The sequence below is a fragment of the Squalius cephalus genome (genome assembly GCF_949319135.1).
Source record: "Squalius cephalus genome assembly, chromosome: 16".
Classification (NCBI taxonomy): domain Eukaryota; kingdom Metazoa; phylum Chordata; class Actinopteri; order Cypriniformes; family Leuciscidae; genus Squalius; species Squalius cephalus.
In genome coordinates this window covers 14,097,082-14,121,668 of record NC_137137.1, presented here as the reverse complement: position 1 = coordinate 14,121,668, position 24,587 = coordinate 14,097,082, and the positions used below count along the sequence as shown (strand labels likewise).

Below are 24,587 nucleotides of genomic sequence, written 5' to 3'. Positions count from 1 at the left end.
AAAAAGTTCATACATAAACCCAACTTGGTTCAAACTTCCCATAAACAGTTTACTCTGACTCTATTGGTTTCCCAACCCGTCACTCAGACTGTGCCGCCTCCAATCATCGAGCAGCCTTTTAATCATATATAATTTTGGCGGCGGTCGGAAGATGGCGGAAAATTTGAAAGGTAAGAATATATAGTTTAATCGTTCAGAAACAACGGTTTACTAAATATATGTCATCTCTTTTACATGAGTTGTTCGTTAAATTATGTCTTTTCAAAGAAACCCCGGAAACAAACACTCCGTTTTGGAAGAATCTTTGCTGCAAGTTGTTGATAAAAACTCACATCGATGGTCGATGTTATGGCCACCGCGCGCTCACGCAACACATTCAACAAGCTCATTGTGAATGCCTTAACTCATATATCTTACTTGAATTAACATTGTAAAGTTGCACAATGTCACAGTTGGTTCAAATGCGTGTACGTTCAGTAGTTAGCAAGCATAATTTTCAGTGTTTAGCTAACTTTCCCGTCGTAACGCTCTCATGAGAAATATGATCTAACGTTACTCCGTATGTTTGAACGCTGGACAAATGAAAAAAGCACATTTCCCCTCAAAATGTTAATCTACGCCTCTGTCGTTGTTTACCCACTTAGTTTAGCTTTACATCTCATGTCTATTCTTAATAATTACGATTAGTCTTAGCTAATGGCCCATTGGTTAGTGATGATACATGTTTGATTTCCTGTAAGGATTTTTTTTTATCTCAAACTGGCAATATGATCCAGTTATCTGTACAATATTTTAATAAATGTTTAACTTTCATGTTGTTCTGTGGTGCAGCGCGGTTTACTGCAGTCTTTCAGTCTTTTTTAATGAAAATAATCATGAGTTAGGGGTCTATCATGATGATTCCCTGGTCAGGGAATATATATTCCCTTCCTTCAATATACAAGCAGTAATATATTTTCATTTCTAAGGACCTGCTTACATTTTGTAAGGGAAATTTTGTGAAATAGTAAAATCAATTAAATTGGCTTTTGTTTGTAATTGTACTGAAGAATGATAAAATATTTTACAGACAATATTTGCAATATAAGTTAGCAACATCTTTTTTTAAACCCAATATTATAATGTTAGATTCTTAATTGAATTTAAAATGATTTGGGTAGCACTTTTCACAAATATTATTTTGAAACAAAATTAATTCCATACAACTAGTTAACTAATAAATCTTAAAATAAATATTTTGTAACAATTTTGAACAGTAGTGTGCATGTGTATATATATATATATATATATATATATATATATATATATATATATATAATTACGCTTAAAAATCCATTTAGTAATTTTTGCTGTCAAACTCTCAGCAGACTCCTAGTTTACAGGCATGTGGACTTAAGCTATTTTCTGAATTTATTTTCAGAAATATTTTCATATTTTTATCAAAACATTGCACACGTCTGCCATCACAAATTTCATCATGTGTTTTTCCTGCAATTAACATCTAATTGTTCTTGTAGGTCAAGTGTGTAGGGTAGCATGCATTGCCAACGCAGACCAGCTGGAAGTGATCTGTCGAGAGCAGGGGGTGGTATGTGGCGAGCTGGGCATCAACAAGAACAACCTGTGCGACTATGAGGTAGAATACCTTTGCGACTACAAAAGGAAAGTTATCACCGATGGGAAGACACAAACAGTACAGGTGAGCATAAAACTCTGGTTTGTAAGTGGTCTCACATTAGCGGTGGGTGATATGAATGAGCAGAATATTATTTTCACAATATGAGATTTTATCGCATGATAACAATGTATATCTCAATATAGCCTAGTTATTTGTTATTTAAAAAATAAGAAAAAAGAAGCAAATTACAAACAGTAGGACTAGGGGTGTGCCGGTTTCAGAATTGGTTATGACGTGAGTCAAATGTGAGTCAGACTCTCCCAGTCTGTCCTGAACGTGTTAGTTTCGGTTTTGATGAAGCCTCCTTCCAAAATAAAGAAAACCGAGAGCCGTTCGTTTGTAGTTCTTGTAAAGTGGATTCCGTTAAATAAAATATCTCTCTTTGGTGTAGACTTTGAGCTTTGTAACCTTGCAGATCTTTTTTTATGCTCAAACAGCAACATTACACACATTGAAAAAGCAAAATAGGACCCCTTTAAAGGGTAAGTTCATCCAAAAATTAAAATTATCCCATAATTTACTTACCCTCAAGCCATCCTAGGTGTATATGACTTTCTTCTTTCAGTCTTCTTTATTCACGAACGAGAGGATAGAGTTTGATGCCCAGCCCTATTTGTTTGAACCTTTTATGATTGATGGATGCGCTTTTTGGACTTAGTGCTAGGTTAAATCTAGGTTACCATTCGCTCCCATTATAAAGCTTGGAAGAGCCTTTTTTATTCTTTAAAAAAAAAAAATATATAACTCTGATTGTGTTTGGCTGAAAGAAGAAAGTCATACACCTAGGGTGGCTTGAGGGTAAGTAAATTACGGGATAATTTTCATTTTTTGGAGAACTAATCCTTTAAGACATAACTGACTGTTTACAAGAATACTCCACACAATGGGCATTTTGACACAAGTGAATGTGACCATTCAAGCGCAAAGAGAACTGAATTTGGGATTGCATGCTGTCTATGAGACTTTCTGTGTGTGTCAGTCAGCACGAGTACAGCATTGAGTTCTTTTCCATGCCTTATTGCTCTTAATTCATTTTAATATCATGCACCTTCCATTCTTATTTTCTAATTCATGCATGTTTCATCACTGTAAAGTGTCAACAATTTTAAGTAGTACTGCGCTATGCAGATAAATTTACATACCATGACATAAACAATATAGCAAAATCTTTAACACTTTTTATATATATATATATATATATCTATAATATACATACACACACACACTACCGTTCAAAAGTTTGGGGTCAGTAAGATTTTTAATGTTTTTAAAAGTAGTATCTTCTGGTCACCAAGGCTGCATTTATTTGATTAAAAATACAAACACAAACAGTCATATTGTGAAATATTATTCCAATTTAAAACAGTTGTTTTCTATGTGAATATACAGTAAAGTGTAATTTATTCCTGTGATCAAAGCTGAATTTTCAGCATCATTACTCCAGTCTTCAGTGTCACATGATCCTTCAGAAATCATTCTAATATGATGATTTGATGCTCAAGAAACATTTATGATTATTATCAATGTTGAAAACAGTTATTTACATTTTTATTTCATGATGCTATGATGAATAGAAAGTTCAAAAGAACAGCATTTATCTGAAATCTAAAGCTTTTGTAACATTAAACACTACCGAGAATTTTAAGAATTTGAGAAATAATTTTAATTTTATTTTTGGGGGAAAGAAATAAAATAAATCAATACTTTTAAACTGAACAAAAGTTACTTTTTTATCAAATAATGACAGTTTTTTATCAAATAAATGCAGCCTTGGTGAGCAGAAGATACTTCTTTTAAAAACATTAAAAAATCTTACTGACCCCAAACTTTTGAACGGTAGTGTATATATATATAGTGAAATACATGAAAGGTAAAATTAGTTTTATCAAAGCAAAAATGTATCCAGATCTAAATGCATTTAAGTTCCCTACAATCCCTGTTACTCCCTTCACAGGAGTTATATTTGGTGAAATGGAAGGGGTTCTCTGAATCCAGCAACTCATGGGAACCTCGGAAGAACCTGAAGTGCGTAGATCTGCTCAACCAGTTCTGGGAGGACTTGAATGTGGAGATGCGGAGACAGAATAAGCGTTCCGCCCCTCGTCGCCTTGACCCTGCCACCGTGTCGCAGCTCATCCAGCGGGCCAAACTCCGGCAGACCCTTAAACAGTGGGAGGTACACCTCAACAGCTTGGGCGCCCACAAGGGCCACATCTATGTCCGGAACCTGGTCGACCTTGAGGGCCCGCCTAAGAACTTCACCTACATAAATGACTATAAAGTTGGTGATGGGATCATGTTGAATGAGGTGTCTGTGGGCTGCGAATGCACAGACTGCCTAGGCAACCCCGTGGAGGGCTGCTGTGCCGGAGCATCACAGCACAAGTTTGCTTACAATGAATTAGGCCAGGTCCGCATTCGGCCCGGGTTGCCCATTTATGAATGCAACAAGCGGTGCCGCTGCGGGCTCGACTGCCTCAACAGAGTGGTGCAGAAGGGCATTCGCTATTCCCTCTGCATTTTTAGAACAGACAATGGCAGGGGCTGGGGGGTACGGACCATGGAGCGCATTCGCAAGAACACTTTCGTCATGGAGTACGTTGGGGAGGTAAGAAGCACGGAGGCTTCAGTCATATAGTTAGTGGATCAGATATTTTTAAATATTCTATGAATTTGTGTCATTTTATCATTTTGGTTTAGACAAGTGGTTCATTTTGTTCACTTTCAGTTGATCATTGCCGTGTAATCATGGGAACATGTTTTGCTTCACTAGTAGATTAGTGGCATTATCAAGCAACCAATGTTTTCAATTTCCTTGTGATGCTGATTGGCTGTTTATCTGTCTTTCCCAATAATAAGTCTGGCTTCATGATTGTTAAACTCTCTTTTTTCTGTTTTTCTTTAGATCATTACGACAGAAGAAGCAGAACGCAGAGGTCAAATATATGATAAAGAAGGCGCCACCTACCTTTTTGACCTGGATTATGTGGACGACGAGTACACTGTGGATGCTGCGTACTATGGAAACATCTCCCACTTTGTCAATCACAGCGTGAGTGGACTTGAGCTTGCATCTACTTGAAATAGATATGTTTTTATTTTATATGTATGAATTGAATCTTACATTTCCCTAAATGTCCGCAATAATCACACATTTTACTTGACATCACTTAAACTGTAGCTTGTCATTTAAAGGCAGTAAATTGAATGTCACAAAAGTGTTTTCTTCGTTTGTGTCCTCAGTGTGACCCAAACCTTCAGGTATATAATGTGTTTATTGATAACCTGGATGAGCGGCTGCCACGGATAGCCTTCTTTGCCACACGTGGGATAAAGGCAGGAGAGGAGCTCACCTTTGACTACAAAATGAAGAGTATGTATGAGACTGTCACTGTATAGAAAAAAGTAGTCTTTGCAACTTGACAAGTGATTTGGGGTCATTAACTTGGCCTTGACATACACTACTGTTCAAAAGTTTGGGGTCAGTCTTTTTTTTGGAAATTAATACTTTTATTCAATAATGATGCATTCAATTGATCAAAAGTGACAGAGACATTTATAATTTTACATTGTCATTAAGAGTTATATTTCCAATAGATGCGGTTATTTTGAACTTTCTATTCATATCCATCTGTTACTTGAGAACCAAATCACTATATTAGAATGATTTCTGAAGGATCATGTGACACTGAATAATGGAATAATGCCTGGTGAAAATGTAGCATTGCCATTACAGTAATAAATAACATTTTAAATGGGGTGTAACGATACACGTATTCGTATTGAACCATCCTGTACGAGGCGTTCGGTTTGTAAATGCGTACATATTTAAATGTTATTTTTAATGTGATGACCAAAACATTATTTATTCATCCTTCAAAGAGTACCCCCATTTATAAAACTAAAAGTTTCAAGATGTAGGAAAACTCACACTTATTTAAAAATAAAAAAAACATAAATTTACCATTGTAACCAGTAGGTGACTGGCATTTCCACTCCCAAATATTAATTTAATCGTTTTGCTTTTGAATTATTATTTCGACATTATGAATAAAAAAATGCTGCCCTCAGATGTTAATCTGGAGCCTTGCAAACTTAAAATAAAACTGCACATTGCAATTTCTGTAAGTTAAGTCTATTTATTACCAAGGCATTTGTCAGTAATAAAGTCAAAATGGGGGAAAATGTGAATAACTGCGCTTCAGGTTGATTTAAGGTGTGCTCCTAAATTTTCTGCTTGTGCGCCTAAAATGTTCAAAAGTCTGGAGGCCTGCACATGACAGTAGGCTACACCAGTGGGAATACTTCAAACATGTTTACTCATTTATGCCGACATCACCCTAGTGTGTCAATAACTGGAACTAGAGGAAAACAAGGAGAGAAACACGCTACAAACTATCCCAGCAGCATTTAGTGGATACTCTCATCTTTCTGGGGAAAAAAAAAAAACTTAAAAATTGAGTAAAAGCACACAGAGTTCCATATAAATATAAAATTATTTTCTTTGTATTTGTTTATAAGTACTTCAATATTACATTTCATTTTTTTATTAGTGGCTGTTTTTGTTTTATATGCTGCTGAGAAGACACCCCAGAAGATGGGTCAAGTATAGCTCCATCATTGTTCAAAGTAAAAAAATAAATGTTACTTTAATAATACTTTATGATGTTAGTTTTAATAAATATATATTTTTTTAAATCAAGGAAATTTCTCTGGCATTTCTTTCTTTTTGCTGTATCGAAAACGTACCGAACCGTGACACCAGTCACCGAACCGGGAATTTTGTGAACCGTTACACCCCTAATTTTAAAATATATTTAAATACAAAAGTTGGAATTATATTTCACAATTTGGCTTTGTTTTTTACTACATTTTTGATCAAATAAATGCTGCCTTGGTGAGCAAAAGAGACTTTCAAAAACACTAAAAGAATCATACCAAATTATTGAATGATTTGAAGGAGTAAAATCTAATCTTTCTTTCTCATTTTCCCCATAGTTGATCCAGTAGATGCAGAGAGCACGAAGATGGATTCTAATTTCAGTCTGACTGGACTCCCAGGATCCCCTAAGAAACGTATGCGCATGGAGTGCAAATGTGGGGTGGCGACATGTCGAAAATACCTCTTTTAGAGGATGTTCATGCTGAAGAGGGACTGAAAGAAGATCATGTGTTCAAGTGAATATGTTGAAAGCATCTGCAGTTTAGGAACCGTTTTGGCAGGTGTTTTGTAATACTTCATTGAATTTTAAGTATATATTTAAGTTTTTTTATTTCCCCAAGATACATTTTTCCTCAGAATCGTCGTCTGCTTTAAATAGCTTATAAAATGTGGCATTAATCTTTCGATTTTTCCGTTAGAAAAGATGTGTAAAGGAAAAAAAAAGGGGGGGCTTTTCAGTAATTGTTTAAAATCATATTTTAAATCATATCAAAGTCAGAATTTTTTAAACATTTAAATGGTCATATGTTTTATTTGTTTGAATAGGAGGAATTCTTTTTACTTTTTCAAACAAACTTTTGTAGTGTAACTTTTTGCCCTGTTTTTAGCACGTATCTTTAGACCAGTGTAAAATATGACAAAATTGTCAATGTCCTTCCTTCTATTTTTTTTAATGACTTTAAATTACCACCAGGTGGCAAAATTTTACTATTAATGCACAGAAGAGAAGTTTGTTAGGCAAAGGGAGGTGGACCTACATGAGATGTTGCCTTTCAAGCATGCAAAATGTTATTCTGTTTTATGTGAATATAGTCTTAACACATGACAAAATATATTCATACTGTCAAACTGGTCTTTCATTGAATGTATTTGAGAGGTGATGGATGCATAAATGAGTGGGAGTGTGTGGTTATTTCACCGATCCGTCTGACTACTATTCAGGGTTGTTTTTCCCAAATGTCTCATGAACCAAGTGTGGCAGTTGATTCTAATCTACTTGTGTTTGCAATATTTTTGGGAAACAGCTCAGGTGGTTTTTCAGAACTGGACAGTGAAGCTGGAATGTGTGCTGTAGATTGAGATAATACATACATTCTGGATTAGTTTATGCTCAGGAACATTTCCTTATTAAATTCACACAATTTTATTATAACTATCACCCTCAACCAAATCTGTGCATATGTATATATTAAAAGACTACCACTTGTTATTTTTATGTTTTGTATTAAAGAAAATCGAGTTACTTTGTCAGACCTCACATTTATCTCACACTCCTGTATGTGCATTGTGTCCTTGTTTATTAAATCATATCATGAGTTCTACAGCTCTGTGAATATAACTTCACTACCAAATTTGGATTCATTTCAGTTTGGATAATTTTAACATTGAAGGACTGCCCACAAAAAAAAGCTCTGAAATAAATTGATCAGTTATATAGACTTTTATTTCTTCCTTGACGTTGACAAAATACATGTGAACATATATGTTACTGAGAACAGAATGCGTTCACAACCTTTGTTTGCACATTAATTCAGCGAGAGACAAAGCAATAAAATGAGTGACCCGAAGGCTAAAGTTTTTGGATGAAGGGAACCAAGTGTGAACGATTTTTTTTCAATGAACAACTCTAACTTCTCTACTTACAATGGTGTTTAGTCACCCCGTAACCTGATGCAGTGACTTCAGTGCAATGCGTGACCTTTTGGGGTGACATCAGAGGCTTGGGGCACGCTTCTAAAGAGCACTGCAAAAGGCCATATACTTGTCTGCTAACTAACAAGAAAAAAAGATAGTAGTGCCTTAAATGCTTTTTAACCCTTTAGGAAGCATGGGTGCAAAATTGTTGCATACTCTTAAAGCTTAACATTTACTTATTTTAAGTATATAGTTTGTAATCTAGGTTACAAAGTGATCACACATAACATCAAACACAATTTCACAGTGTCATTAAGTGAATAAACATACACACGTAGTATCTTAAAATACTTCATAAGATGTTCTGGTTAGATTTACAGACATCTACAAATTCAATTCCTCACTGAGAATACATTGTGGTATAAGCAAAACCTCAGATATAACTACACTTAACACTCAAACTTTCCTAAAATTCTCGTCTGAAATAACCTGCACCGTTTGTCCAGTCTTGCCTCAATTCTTATCACACAAGACTACATACACTCACCATCAAGTCATCCCACTCACAAATGTCTCCAAGTTTGTATATAAAAGAACCAAATGCAATCTTTAGGGGGCCAGTAGCTATTCATATATGTAGAGAAACTCACAAAAAAGACATTAATATATGAATCAATGAGCTGAGCCACATTTCCGATGACCAATAATGTATGAGGTAATTCAGCTAAAACACACATTGCTTGCTCAAACTATTATTTCCGATTGTATGTTAACCACTGCAGATTTTATACTATAAGTCTGAATGATACACAATTTATCAAGCAGAAGCTCAACTACTAAATTTAAAAATATTAACCAACTCTCACTCTACTTACAACCACATAAACACAAATATAACACCAGATCTGTTAGCATTACAATGGTTATTTTTTTCTTCTTTTTTTTGGGGGGGGGGGGGGATTTCTCAAGGCACTGGGGAGAAAGGAAGAAGGTAAAAGACTTAAGGCTTTTTAAGAGAAACGGATGGAAGGGGAAAGAAAACTGGCACATATTTTAGAACCAGAAGGACAACAGGAATAATCCCACATACAGAAAAACACTAGGCTCTCGAATCCCAACAGCCAGGCAGATAACAGCACTGAAGAAGGTCACAGAGACCATCAGACACGTGTCCAAAGTAACCTCAGTCTGATCCTTTGATATTTGAGATTGTTCAGTGCCGGTTCTTGGCAGTGCGTGCTGGTTTTCAGAGTTCTTGCATGTCTGATATGGAGCAGTGGAAGGTTCATCACCCTGAAAAGTTAAATCATCTTCTGCTGAAGAGTGAACAGCTGAAGGTTGAAGATCAAAGTCTGTTGGTGATGTTTCAGAAACGCTGACCAGTTCTGGCTTTTCTTGTTTGCTTGTTGGATGTTCTGAAGTACACATGGAAATAGTTTGGTTATCAAGTTTTGGATCCTCAAGGAGGACTGAGTCGATAACGCTCGGATCCAAAATAAATACTTCCTCTTGCTGATGTTGCATGATTGCTAGTTTATCAGACGTTGATTGGATGAGTAAACTTTGGGTTTCTCTGTTCTGTCTTGAGGGACCTAAATGAGAGGGAGACAAACAGGAAGCCACTAAAACATCTGTTTCCTCATCATCCATCTTGGTGCTTTCCACCTCAACCGCCTTGGTGGTCTCGCCTCGGAATAAAGAGACAAGGTCTACTTTGTGTTCTTGAATTCCTTCCTTCAGAGTGTGCTGTAATTTTGACAGACTTAGCTTCTCCATGCCTTCAGTTGGATTGTTTACCTCATTTGACGAAGGAGGCTGCTTGGCTTCTTCCAACATGTGGACAGTAGTTCCTGTTTTATCTTCTTCTATATTCTGACTTGGTTCTTCTAGCATGTCTTCCAATGTGCCCTCATTTTCCTCAATATCTTCCTTCTCCTTAACATCCTTCACACCTTCTTCCTGGATATGTGGCGTGTCTGGAATCCCAGCCGGTGATGGTTGGCCAAACTCGAAAGGCACTTGCACTAAGATCTCAAGCTGGAAATCATCCTTCTGTGGATGAAGGGATTGGTTGGGTTTATTGGTATCCTTAAATTCATCCTTGGTTGTCTCTGGATCATCATAGCAGTGGACGAGAACTGCAGGAAGGGAAAGGGACACGGACGGGACAACATTATAGACTTGATCTTGTGCCTCAGAGGACTGCTGGGTTGATTGTGATTGGGGGATGGATAGAATTAATGGCTGAAGTTCAGACTCTTCTGTTTGTGGTGAATTACTGGATGACATTGACTCTAGTGGAAGTTGTTCTCCGAAGGGAGTATCTGAAGTGGATAGAGAACATCCAGCCTTGGAGGAATTCCTGGTGGACTCTGGAGAACTGGACACATTTTTGGCAGTCTACAACAGAGAGGAAAAGTAACAAAAAAAAGCTTCCATTCCAAATAATTTATGAACTGTTAACCAAGAATGTAAGCTGTAGGCATTATACATTTGTTTGCAATTATGAATTTGAATTTTTACAGACTAACAAAAAGTGGAAGGTGAATGGCACAAACTTGAAATTTAATATTCATTGCTAGAGAAATTATTTCTTGATTGCAAGTAGTTGGATAGTCAACAGTAAATGAATTTGCTAATGCATATTGTTATTATTATTATTGACACCATCACTACTAATATTAGTATAGTTTTCCATTGATGTTTAATACATGCTGTTGTTTCAGACCATATCAGTTTATCGATCATAACTAATAACTGGTAAAAAAAAAGATAGTTTTATAATGAAAAAAAAAAAAAACAGAGACAATTTATATGAATATGAAGAAGTCTATCAGTGTTTTTAGAGATTTTGACAAAAAAAGAGAGAAAAGGTTAAACTACTAAAATGCTAAGTGCAAATGGGAAAGTGATTTGTGTTAGCATGAACCGTGTGCCAGTTCCCATTGTCCTTTTTCACAGAAACTCATGCCAAAAAGGGAAGATTGCACCAATGAATACAAAACCTTCAAAAGACTGTTCTGAATGTTTGTGACAAAATTACACAAGATTAAAAAACAAAAAATGATAAAGGTGATGCTGAAAATGCAAGAATGTTGTTTAGCTCTATAAATTTTGTCTGTTTAAAGTTGTACATGGCAAACATGCAACAATACTGACAATATTCACATAGAACATACACAGAATTAAAGCTATACAGTTTATACAGTTTTTTCCACTTTTTATTTTTTTTATTTTTTTGCGGTAGTTTTGTGTGTTTACTTCAGTTACGCAGGGTTTTTTCATTCCAAAGACTCCCAGCCAAAATGGTCAATGGGAAAACAGCCCAGGAGCCCAATAAAACAGCCCAATGTTTTGTTAAAAAACAAGATATTCCCACAGTTTTTGTCTTGTGTGGAAAATATCAGGAATTTCAATTCAGATTACACTACCTTACTAAACTGATTATTTAAATGAACATATGTAGTATACACTAAGCTTATTGCTTTTTTTAAAACTCAAAGCATGAAAACAAATACCTTCTACATGGTTGATCTAGATATCATGTATTATGAGTCACGATACAGGATGCACCTTACATGCAACACGATGAATGGGTTACATTAGCAAGGCGTTAAGTTAGCAAGTCACATGCACATTACCTAAGTTGATGCTGAAGCTTCAATGAGCTGTTCAGGTGGACAGATGAAAAGAATAACAATATCAACAAATACACATCTTGTTTTTATCTAATATATGCTGGAGAATAGGTTAAATCATTCTTGATGATTAACATAAGCCAATTTACAAAAATGACACTGTCATCACATGAAAAAATACATTTTTAAATAGATTTTAAAATCAAAATTGTGTATATTTTAGCAGTAGTTCACAATTAAAGGGATAGTTTATACAAACATGAAAATTCTGTCTTCATTTACTCACCCTCACATCGTTCCAAGCCTGTATGGCTTTCTTTCTTCTGTTGAACATTTATTATTTTTTATTTTTTTTAAGTGTTTCTTTGCTCATACAATGGAAGTCAATTAATATTTCCTAAAATCTTTTTTTGTGTTCCGCAGAAGAAAGAAAGTCATGCAGATTAGGAATGGCAAATGATGACAGAATTAACATTTTTGGGCGAACTATCCCTTTAAAGGAGAACTCCGGTTAATTTTAACATTGAGCTCATTTTTTTGTAAATTTGGAGTGCTGTCAGTACAGAGAACAACGACAAAAATCGGTGTTGCCTACATCGTGTTATCCTCTTTTTAAAATTTGCACCCTGTTGACTTCAATGGGGCAAGTTTTAAACCTGCTTTTAGCCTCTTAACATCCTTGATGTGTCATTACAAGTGCCCAGCCATTGTGAGTGATTCCTTTAGAGTGAACGTGGGTGAATCTGACTGCAGTAGATGTGAAAGAGATGAATAAAAATGATGTTATTTCAGCCAGCGCACATACCTGTATTTACATCCTGTTTTCGGTTGAAGCCCACAGTAATCGATTGTCGAGTTCACGCGCATAGGTTTAGTACGTACGATCATGCGCCCGAACTCGACAATCGACTACTGTGGACTTCAACCGAAAACAGGATGTAAATACAGGTATGTGCGCTGGCTGAAATAACATCATTTTTATTCATATCTTGCACATCTATTGCAGTCAGATTCACCGCGTTCACTCTGAAGGAATCACTCACATGGCTGGGCACTTGTAATGACACATCAAGGATGTTAAGAGGCTAAAAGCAGGTTTAAAACTTGCCCCATTGAAATCAACAGGGTGCAAATTTTAAAAAGAGGATAACACGGTGTAGGCAACAATTTTTGTCGTTGTTCTCTGTACTGACAGCACTCCAAATTTACAAAAAAATGAGCTCAATGTTAAAATTGACCGGAGTTCTCCTTTAAGATCTCTGGTAAAGAAATAATAATGTGTCTGTCTATTTAATGGGTTGACCACAGACCAGAAACCGAGATGGTGATGCTATTGTTATAAATACCAGATTCAGTTACTTAAAACAGCTGCAAATCAACACACTGCAAATAGACACAAGCAAGTGGTTATCAGGACATTGAAATGTCGGTGTGATTTTTAACAAGCGAATTGAATAGTGTGAGTAAGCAGGTACAGTATGATGAAAACCAACATTATCAGTATTTTAGCTAGTATTAAATAGACAATTTAGTTTATATCAAGATTCTTGATTTATCTTTAGTCTAAATTGCTCTGAAAAACACTAAAGCTTTGCATCTGCTGCAATAGTGACAGACAGGAATCCCTTATAAAAATAGAGAAAAAACAGAAGACAGCTCTGATAGATAAATAACTGTATACCACAGTAACCACATACAAAGCAGGGCTCTACAATAAGCACCAGCGTGAAAGAAATACTGACATGAGTTCTCTTTCACTTTTCCTTGTACATATGAATTGTCAACATGCCCATCTTTGCGAGTATCCTCATAAACACAGTCGATTATGTCTCAAGTGAATGCAAACAGTTAAGAAAAAGCATGTGTAACAGTATATAGGAGTACATTCGGTCTTAAAGTGACAGCAGCCTATAAACCTGCTGCAGTCTGGGTTTTTAAATGTTAATTAAACAACAAAGGACAAAGAAAAAAAACAGTCACTGCTCTTAACTGGGATTAATCTATATTTAATTTACACAGACTAAAGGCCTGTTCACACCGGGACGAATTTCGCGCGCGATATTCGCCGACGTTTAACGCCTCGTGACTAAACAAAGGGCGCCAATGTGAGTGTGCACACCGACGCGAAAAACGCCACGCATAAAAGCGTCATTTTTAAAAAAAACGCCTCGGGTTCGTTTTTTTGGTTTGACGCACCGCGTTAAAAACTATCCGAGCAATGAGATTGGCGCTTTTGCTCACGTGTCTGGAGCTTCTGAAGTTACAGTAAAACACAACTTCGGGGTGCTCAAACACAAAACGGTCTTGCCGAGCACACATACATAACGGCGAAGAAGATATGCGCCAAGTAGCGTCTACACTGCCGGTAAGAAATAAGACGAGGAAGATGCAAGGCAATATGAGTGTAGAGCTGCTGGTCTCGTTGGTGTCGGAACATAAAGAACTATATGACAAACGCGACAGCAACTACAAAAATCTTGATAAAAGAGAACTGTTATGGAGTGGTATTGCACCTTGTGTACCGGGGTATTTCTGTTTTACATTAAGCGCCATCTAATGTCAGGGAATGAATTTGCATGTTCACTCGGCTCATCATCAGCGAAAATCGCTTGGGTGTGAACACAAAAAACGCGTTGAAAAACGCTGGCGAATAACGCGCGCCGATATTCGGCCCGGTGTGTAGGGTGCTTAAGCTGTGTTATTTTACATTTGATTAATTTATTCAATTTCGGTACCTGAAAAATACTGTTAGACCAACCTGAAAAGCACTGTTTATTTCATTTGTATGTTTGTTCTATTGTAATTATTTGTGCTACTGCTCATTATTTGATTATTTGTTATTTTAAGTTACATTGTTGCTTAGAAGCTGCATAATCCTTCTTATTTTATTACTGATTGTCCACTTTAAAAATATTTGAAATTTAAAGAGTATGGCTAGTAGTTTTTGGTGTCCTTAAGGTTACATGGGTCAAAAACAACGAATACAACAACTAGGCCCATTTTATTTATTTTATTACTTTTACTGTGGAGGGGCCAAGTGGCAGGGCAAGTAAAAATTTGAGGCACTGACTGACCCAACTGGGCCAGTAGAAAAAATCCTTATCGTTGAGCCTTGCAAAGACTCACTGTAAGCGTGTCTAGACAGCATAGAGGTCAATGTGTTTTCCGACAGACCGCAACAAAAAAAAATGTAGAAAAAAGGCTGCTACACCACATATGAAAACCGTCATGGAAATCTGGTAAAGGTTAGAGACAGAAGGGGAAACAATGTTTTGTTTAAACTTTTTTTTGTATGTTTGTGATACATCGTGTCTTTTTCCACCTGCTATCCAAGCCGAACTCAGAACTGGTGATTATAAAGCAAACTTCACTCACCTCGATGTCGATATCTGGCTGGACAATAGGCGGCTGTACAAAAGAGGCTTGATTATCTGCTTCTTCACACTCAGTGCTGCTCGGATCTGCTGAAAAACAACAACTGAGGAATCTGAAGCATAAAAAGACTAACCTGACGTTTGTTTGTTTTATTTATCCCAAGATAAAAAAAAAGCTATTGGATAACATTATGACACTTAAAACATACCATCTCCTCCATCATCAGAGTCATCGTAACCAATGTCAGCTCTAAAAGGAAGACACACACATACACACCAAAACAATCATTCTTCAGCAGCACACATTGATAAACAGAGTTAATATATGAAAAGTATAGAATTTACTCAGTTGCAATCCATTTTACAAATGATTATATATATATATATATATATAAGACTATTAATTGTTCATTATAGAATGCTAGATATTTAAAGAGATAGTTCATCCAAAACTAAAATTGTCACCTTCATGTTGTTCTAAACCTGAACTTTTTGTTTGTGAAACATAATTGAAATGGCAACTAAAACTGTTTGGTTACCAACATTCTTTAATAAATCTTCTTTTTCTAAATGTTTTTTTTTTTTGGTGAACTATCCCTTTTAAAGTGATTCCTCCATTAAATGGAAAATAACTGTGACCTCTGTGACATTTGCTACTATGGTAACATCTGACCGCCTCCAGAGCTTGAGATATTTTTTCAGAGCTGTGGGTGAAGACTGTCTAGTCCACACTCCCCCTTAAACCCCATGATAGATCCTATGATGGGATAAGGACCTGTCCAAATATCACACGTGTTCTTACATGTCACCAAAAGTTTTGCGGAGCATGATGGTCAGATGTTCTGGTCATGTGACTCTTTGTACAAACTTTTCCATTTCATGTCGAAGTCGCTACACATTCTGAGTTGCGTGAAGCGCTTCAATTGGCATCCTCTTCTACGACCTTCTATTTGTAGCATGTTTGAGCAATGTAATAGAAACAAGGCTTGACATTTGAGGAAAGGTTGCGAGGAAGACTTGCGAGTCTGCTTGGAACATAACGTCGAAACTCATCTTCTGATTTTTATCTCCTGACAAATCAGGAGTTCCGAGACATTGTTGTGTCTAGCATGCTTTCATCTGGGTTCAGTCTTTTTTCCCCTCAAACTTTCTTTGTTGTTGTGTGTATCCCAGACAGAATGTGAAAAGTGAAAATAGTGGGTAAAAAGATTGTCTCCAGGCGTACAGAGGGAACCGGCGTAGGTTTGTGTCTGCTTTTGGTGGTTTGTTGTGTTTCTACTGTGCAACCCCCACAGAAAAGTCAGAGGTAAGGTCTCAGTGCACCAGAGCTGAAAGCGACACCTGCCTTGTCCTATTTTCATCCTCCCTCCTCACACACCCTTGAATGGCTGCCATTCTCAAAAGGGAGTGAGGGGGTGGGGAGACTGCAACCCCAAAACTCACACAATATACAGATGCTGTATAACACAGGCCCTGTATAATCCAAGATGACGTGTTGTTCCATCTTTAGCACCAGAAATTTTAAACATATGATCATGATGTTTTAGAATTGTAACATTCATACGCTGCAAAGGCTGCATGTAAATATAACATGAATCGTGGAATTATGCAGCAATGCGACTTAAAATTTCAGTAACAACATCACTCATTTGTTTTGTTTTAAATATGAAACAATGAATGTAGAATCATTAATGATTAAATCATTAATGTGAATCTAAAAATAAGTTATAAAATACACTCTGTCATAAGCTTCATTGATGCTGCTTCACTTGATACTAGGGCCTGGGGTGGCTTAGACAGAGCATCATATTTTAGTATTTTTAAGGGGCATTGCTTTTTTGAAAGGCGCAGGCTAGTGCGCTCTCTCGTTTCAGTGTCTCTCAGAGCAGGGTTTTTCTCTCACAGGTAAGCAGGGAGTGGGGAATGCAAAACGCGAAGTGGAGCTGTAGCGGAGGGATCACAGAACTGAGTGATTGTCTAAATATATCCACTCCACTTACGGTGTTCCAGACAAGCTTTTAATCTGCCCGTTGCTTGGCGACATCCAAATCTGAAAGTTTGAAACTATAGAGCTGGTAAGTCCCGCCCATCCGTAAAACCCCAAGTGGACCTCTAGGTTGAAAAATCGTCAATGTGTCATGAATGTGAACATATGTTGTCTGTGAATTTTTTATATAATTTTTCATGTTACGAGTTTGACAGTATATTGTATGATTCTTTGGCTAGCAGTTGTGGAAAAGACATAACGAGAAAGACTACATGTCGACTATGTGACGTCACCCCATAACACATTTTCCCTCCACTTGTCAAATCACGGTGCTAATGCTGCGATAATATATGGAGACAGATCGAGATGCCTGTGTGTTTTGTACCCAAATGTCACCATTCAAACCAAATGGGCTGTTCTTTCTTCAGATCCCCGTCGAAAGCAGCGAAGAGTTGTAGTCCACTAAGTGCTCTCACACAAAGTCTAACCGTATCAAACTTCTACCAGCTAAATTGTAGCATTCTTTACACGAAAAATTATATAAAAAATTCACAGACAACATATGTTCACATTCATGGCAAAATTCAAACGGGACCAGAAAATAATTATTTTCTCCCATTCACTTGCATTCAACCTAGAGGTCCAGTGGGGTTAGCGGAAGGGGCGGGACTTACCAGCTCTATAGCCTAGACCTTATGTAGCCCCGCCCCTTTTCAGCACTGCACTCCTTGTGTTCCGTCTTTCGGTTTGTATTTCCACAGCATGAAGGTAAGACCATACGGATTTATGAATTAACCGCTCGTTTTAGAATCTTTCCGGGCTACTAAGTAAGTCTACACCCCGGTCTACACCTCGAAGGGCATTAACCCGCTTATACCATGGTCACTTGCCAAATAATACATTTTTAAAACATTAGTTTATATTTTATTCAGTTTTATAATCGAAATCTAAAGTTTTTACAAACAATAACTTGGTTTCCCTGGTTACGCCTGACGGTTTATTTACTAGGTGTCCTCTATCACTTTTTAATGGACACCCTGCAGCCAATCAGAATCGAGTATTCACCCAGACCATGGGCACGTTCAAGTTCAAAACGGTGCGCAACGTTTTGCTACGGTTTCCGGGTTGAACGTCATGTTTCCTGGAAACGGCGTGCACCGGTGTGCAACGGGGTTTGAGATACGTTTTCTCTTGTTTGGTGGGTGTGTCAGAACTGCAGTCCAATCAGCAGCAACATGTACATAAAGCACATGGTATTAAAGTGAACTGGCACAATGGGTTCAAGGAAAGTAGCCTAATTTACAAATGTGTTCGATGCAGCTCGGTATACGCAACAACTGAGGATATTAGAAGACATGTTTGTGTAAGTTTTATTGTAAAAATATTGGATATCAACATAATGATGTAGTTGTTTATATTTTTAGCTTCATTGCAAGTGTATGACATTTGGTATAGAAATAAACAATGATAATTAAGCTTTTCCTAAAAATGAGAAAGAAAATACAGGGTATTAAAACAGTATTAACTACAAATAAAGTCAGTATGTGAGGCTAAATAGATGTGTTTTAGTCTGAATTAGGTAAGATGTGTGCTTCCATTTCAGTTTCAGCAATCCCTTCACTCGATTGGGATGTTCTCTTTTGTTCTGGGCGGCAAGTGCAGTAACTGTAACATCGGGCATATTCTGTAGTATTAAAAACATATTTATACCGACTTCATCAGGCTCAGAAAATTCTTCACAAAGAATGGCCTTCTTAGCTGCCATAGTTGCAACTCTTGCGTCATCAGAACAGTGTGTTCAACGCATCACCGTTTCTGTTTAAAAAACGTTGTGCAACGTTTTGTCGGGGCTGAACGCAACCCATGGTATAACATTTGTTATGACATCTGCTTCAAAGAAGACCTTATGTGCCAGACAAACAAGAGTGCAGCCATTTTTAGAATTGTGTGTTTGAACTTCCACTTTTGCGGTAGCTCTGTATGTGTCTCTGGCATCACTGTCGAAGAATAATAAGCTAGTGATTGTGAAGTGGATTTACTTATTGTAGAGTTAACAAAAGTTATCATGGGCATTGTAATGTCTGAAACAGATGTCATAACAATTGTCAGTAGACCGGTTTAAAATGAGAGGTTCATTCATAAATCTATAAGATCTTACCTTCATGCTGTGGAAATACAAACCAGGGCTGAAAAGGGGCGGGGCTACATAAGGTCTATAGAGTGGTGCAGGGATGACGAATCCAGAAGACTAATTCACCGCTTGTTTCCTTTGTAAACTGCACACACTTACACCCCAAACTGTCGTATCTAGTTATTTATTAGAAACATATATTTTCAAAAATTAACAAAATGCATACAATTTGCGTTTTTGGTATGGGTGTGTGTTATTTAAGTTGTAGAACAAAACGCCAAAGAATTGCCAAGTTATGTTTACCACAGGCTTTATTTTACTGATAAATTGAAAAACCCTATATTAAAACAACCTCAATCTCGAAGGAACCAGAGTATTCTGGGTTCTGATGTCATACCTGCACCACTCTATAGAGTACAACAGTACTCACCCCCTTAAATATGCATATATCCGAATATTTAAGTATTTTGAGTGTGTAAGGAGATTGGCTCATTACGTAAACGTAATTTGCGGTGCTTTATGGGAGTGGGCGGAGCTAACGACATCTTTTGGCGCGTTTTTCTTGTATCAATCAACTCTGATTACTAGAATTTTCTGTACAACATGGGTAATGTAGTTTTTCACCACAAATTCTGCTGTTAAACAAAATTAAAACAAAGTCGAAATAATGCTGACTGGTGGCTTCAACAGAAGCAAATACTATCGATTAACAACCTCGTAGCTCACAGTAGAGCTGTCTTTAAAGGTCTACAAGTTTTTTCTTCCGGAACCGACTGTTGCGCACTTTCCGTTGACAGACAAATTTTTTTGCGGAATAATTGTATTTTATGTTTTGTTTGAAAGGTAAATTTCGCGGATAAGGAATTATTCCTTCTTGGTGTTAGAAGGAATAATCCTGACAGCTGGCTAGACAGAGATTTAACAACAGGGTTTTAACGTTACCTCTGTCACACAAGTCGATTGACGCCCACTTACCGGTACCTGGGAGGTTTCAGGATTCCTCTCAGCTCAGTTTTCTCCTCTGTGGTGGTCTGGGCTGTTTCGTCTTCATATGACTGTAGGAGAGTTACCGAATAATTCCTGCCAGAGTTGTTCGCCCAAAACTCTCCATCTGACGTCTCATAACGTACAACAAAATCAATACGAGCTCCGTTGAACAGGTACGGTGAAGCGAAAGACAACTTCACGGAGAACTTGTCCGTTTCTCTGTCGTTGGAGCCCTCGACATACTCGGCTGGGTAATCAAAGTGATTGATCCAACCGTCCATCGTGGAACGGACATAGACCGATTTGTGAAAAGAAACGTTGAGCACACGAATAATCACCTCGAAGGACAAAGGCTCATCTGGCACAGATGTCACGCTCTCCACTTCCAGCTTGTTGGTGTGGACAGCGAGCAAGAGCTCCGTTCCGGCGAGTGCCTGGAACTCTGGCCACACTCTGTAAGTGGGCTCGCGGTAGGCTTTTTGGTACCGCGCTTCCTCTTCCTCCCATCTTGAATCGTCCTCCTCATCTGAATCAAACGGAACAAACGTTCTGACATCAAACAGCTCGGCTCCAGTACTGTCAGCAAACGACACTCTTCTGTCCGGCAACGCCAGGCGAATTCGCATGTACTCGGCGGTTTCATCGGCAATCGAGGAGCCTCGCTTTCTGGGAACAGGAGAAGACCTCGGTATTAGCCGGACGTCTTCCTCTGTTTCTTCCTCCTCTTCATCGTTACTGTTGTCTTCGGAACGCTCGACTCTCACCGTCTTGAAAAGACCCTCTTGTGAGGGGATAGTAAGAAAATTACCATTATTCCCCTGCGCCATTACGTCTGTTTCTGAGCCACGTAAACATGAAAGGTGCCGTTACTGCGATGGTGCGCGTTCGTCAGATCGAGCTGTCGTTCATTGTGTCAACGGAGACCCGCGAGGGTCTGTCACCTCGTTTCGACCGAACTAGGCCTAAACTATTGACACAAACGAGAACAACAGTTTGAAGCGCATAGTGCACCGACACGAATGAGTGTCTAAATTTAGAAGGAAGCGGCACGTCCATCGTTCCCCAGAGGTCAGGAGGAAGATGGGCTCTGTTGTTTATCCCTCCCCTCATCTCTTGTTGGTCGCTCCAAACCGCACACGCCCCCAACTTCTGTTTTAAAGTTTATAGACACGCTCATTTGTTTGCTTGCTTGCAGTTTGTTGTGAGCATAAATAAGTTACCCCTATAATACTACATGCAAACAAATAAAAATAATAATCATAATAATCGATCTGTTGTCTAATAATTATTATTAATATTAAAATGTATACATTTTTTTATTGTTATTATAATTAATATGATAACAATAATGATGATAATAATAATACATTATCATAATCATCCATTTTATTTAGCCTATCAATTTTGTTGTTGATTATAATGATAACAATGAACTTAAAGGCATAGCCTAGTTCACCCAAAAATGCTCCAAACCTGTATGAGTTTTTCTTTCTTTCTGGTGAACACAAAAGAAGATATTTTGAAGAATGTGGGTAACCAAACAGTCGGTCATGGACCACATTGACTTCCATAGAATGAAAAAAATACTGTCAATGGACTGGCTTACCCATGCAGTGTTGTTTAACATTAAATGTTCAGAAAACTGCATATGTATTTTAAAATTAAAAAGAAGGAGGATATCCTACCAGTTATATTAGTTAATAGTGAAAAATTACAAATTGTGCCAGAATTTAAATATCTTGGAGTTATCTTAGACACTCATTTAACATTTGAAAAGCATATTAAAAAAATAGTCTGTGCAGTGACACCTCAACCTAGAGATTTTACATTTATACAATGAAAGCTGCAAGAATTTTTTGCATTTTTTGATTTTCTTCCCCTCACTTTTCTTATTGTATTACTTCATGGTCACAAGCAGGAAAATACTCTTAGACCTTTATATACCTTATATAAACGTGCTTTAAAAGTATTTGACAAGAAACCTAATAGATAACATCATTGTTTTATTATTCAAAAGCACTTTTTTATTTTTACTTTTGACAATTTAATTTTGTTTTACAATTGTTTTTTAACGTACAAAATTGTTAATAATCTTGCACCCTCACCCTTAAAAGCATTTGTTTCTTCGCATACAGAAAATATAAGACAAACAAGAGCTTCGTCAAGAGGTGACTGCAGTGACTTTCTGTAAGAGCAGTTAATAACTGGAATAATTTACCAATTAATATTAGACAGTGTCCTAATTTTGCACAGTTTAAGTTACATTTGAAAATGTGGTTAAAGAGGAGTCAGGTTTGTGATCATTTAATGGTTTTATTGTGGGATTATTTGGATTGTAGTTTTTATTGTTATGTGATGGATCATACGTCGTATATATTTTTCATTTGTGGGGGGATTTTATCGTATGTGATGATCTTTTGATCATTTGGCATGTAATGTGATTTGGTACTCTCCTGCCCAGGGACAGCAGATGTAATTTAGCTTTGTAGTTAATTCTGGGGCAGTTTTTTTACTGTCCATTGTCCCTGTCAAATAAAGAATAAAATAAAATAAAACTGTTTGGTGGTTACCAACATTCTTCAAAATATGTTCTTTTATGTTCTCAGGAGAAATAAACTCATAAATATTTGGAACAACTTGAGGGTGAACTATCCCTTTAAGTTCATTGTCATCATTATAATCTACAGCAAAATTGATGAATAAAATGGATGATTATAATAATTTTTTATTATCATCATCATTATTGTATCATATGAAATATATTAACAATTACAATTATTCAACTCATACAGGTTTTGAACAAAATGAGGCTGAGTAAATGATGTCAAACTTTTCATTTTTGGGTGAACTGTCTTTAACCATTGGGTGAACCCTTTAACCATTCTATTGTTTTCAGGTCATTTAAACACGTTTTCGGCAAAGAATACAGTAAATACTACATTGCTTTGTGTCACTGTCAAGAATATGTAAACCCGAAGCAATTTCTTTTAGTACACTTTCTTTTATAAAAACATTTTTTTATACATTTTAAAAAGTGCTTTATCTGTGACCTTTGAGAGTTAAAGTTGAGCTGTATTTAAACAACCAGTTATGGCCTTTCAGCATGTTATGCAGCTTTAAATAGTTTCGGAAGACTCACACATACTCTTATCCATGATAGGGTTAAATGAGGTTAAATGCCACCTTGAGAAACAGGCCCCTGTAATATTATTCAAATAATCAAAAAGGCAAACACCACAGCACTTTCCTAATCACTACAACTGCAACTAATTGTTTGGTTTGAATCGTAAGAGCAGAAGTAATACAGTTTTTGGTTATGAAATATGTGAAGTGATAACAAAAGTGAATCAAGAAAAGCAGTTATGATGGTTAAAAAAGCAGTTTTGATTCCTCATTTATAAAAAATAAAAATTAAAGCATAAAAGTCCATCAGCTTGCCTATCTGTCATTGATTGCACAGATTATATACAGACATGCAACTTCTCCATAAAAACAATATAGGATAATCACTTAGCTAATGAAATCCAATGGTGACAAAGAATAGCTGGCATATTCGATTACGGACCATTACTGTTTAAAGATATTGATTGGTAAGCTATTTTAACCCCTAGATGGAGCAATCAGTCTTGCTTAACATAGTGAAATCAATATGTGTGCAACAGGTTCAGCATTAGAACTTTGGCTTGCTGTGTATAAAGGGAGACCGAGGATGATCGTAAAACCCTTTTCGTCTAACCATGAATAAGATTTTGTCCTTGAACTCTTATATTTTAAAACAAGATATCTGCTTGTCAGCTACAAATATCAGTCATGATTATAAAGAATATAAAACCTTAAGATTATAAAGCAGACTTCAAGAATAGATGTTGAATAAAAAGAATTGCGTTGTTGCAACCTAATTACTAGTTGGGGTAATTTGCAGAAAGGCAGAAAAGAACAACAGCAAAAATTGAACAAGCATTATACAGTTTGCCTCGTAACAGTTTTAATACTGAAGTTGTATGTTACCTATCTATCTACTATATTTTAAAATAACTCCATAGCACATGTCTGCTGCCTGCATCAAATAACTCAAATAGTCAAGACCACCTGACACTGTCTGCTTTTCTGCTGCTGTAAAACTTACATTAGCTGTCTTAAAAAGAGATTCTTTGTCCTGCATGTTGACTTTGCTAACAGCTTTTTTCAAATTGTATTCTGAAACATCTTCCTTTT

At 36.8% G+C, this 24,587-nt stretch overlaps 2 protein-coding genes across 5 annotated transcripts; one reads left to right on the top strand and one right to left on the bottom strand.

Moving 5' to 3' along the window:
• Positions 1 to 70: 70 nt before the first annotated feature.
• On the top strand, positions 71 to 8,054 carry suv39h1b (SUV39H1 histone lysine methyltransferase b). The gene is made up of 6 exons (XM_079897507.1): positions 71 to 170; positions 1,518 to 1,699; positions 3,633 to 4,286; positions 4,584 to 4,730; positions 4,922 to 5,051; positions 6,677 to 8,054. The coding sequence occupies exons 1-6, from the start codon at positions 152 to 154 to the stop codon at positions 6,808 to 6,810; spliced, it is 1,266 nt and encodes a 421-aa protein (XP_079753633.1). The 5' UTR covers positions 71 to 151; the 3' UTR covers positions 6,811 to 8,054.
• Positions 8,047 to 21,590, bottom strand: LOC307173908 (uncharacterized protein). Of its 4 annotated transcripts, none has more exons than XM_079897478.1 (4): positions 20,361 to 21,590; positions 15,477 to 15,517; positions 15,269 to 15,357; positions 8,047 to 10,655 (listed from the first exon to the last, which is right to left on the bottom strand). In XM_079897478.1, the coding sequence occupies exons 1-4, from the start codon at positions 21,197 to 21,199 to the stop codon at positions 9,309 to 9,311; spliced, it is 2,316 nt and encodes a 771-aa protein (XP_079753604.1). In that variant the 5' UTR covers positions 21,200 to 21,590; the 3' UTR covers positions 8,047 to 9,308. The 4 variants fall into 4 exon arrangements, with proteins under 4 accessions (XP_079753604.1, XP_079753605.1, XP_079753606.1 ...); XM_079897479.1 differs by having other exon boundaries at positions 15,269 to 15,354; XM_079897480.1 differs by having other exon boundaries at positions 20,367 to 21,590.
• Between the last annotated feature and the right edge of the window lie 2,997 nt (positions 21,591 to 24,587).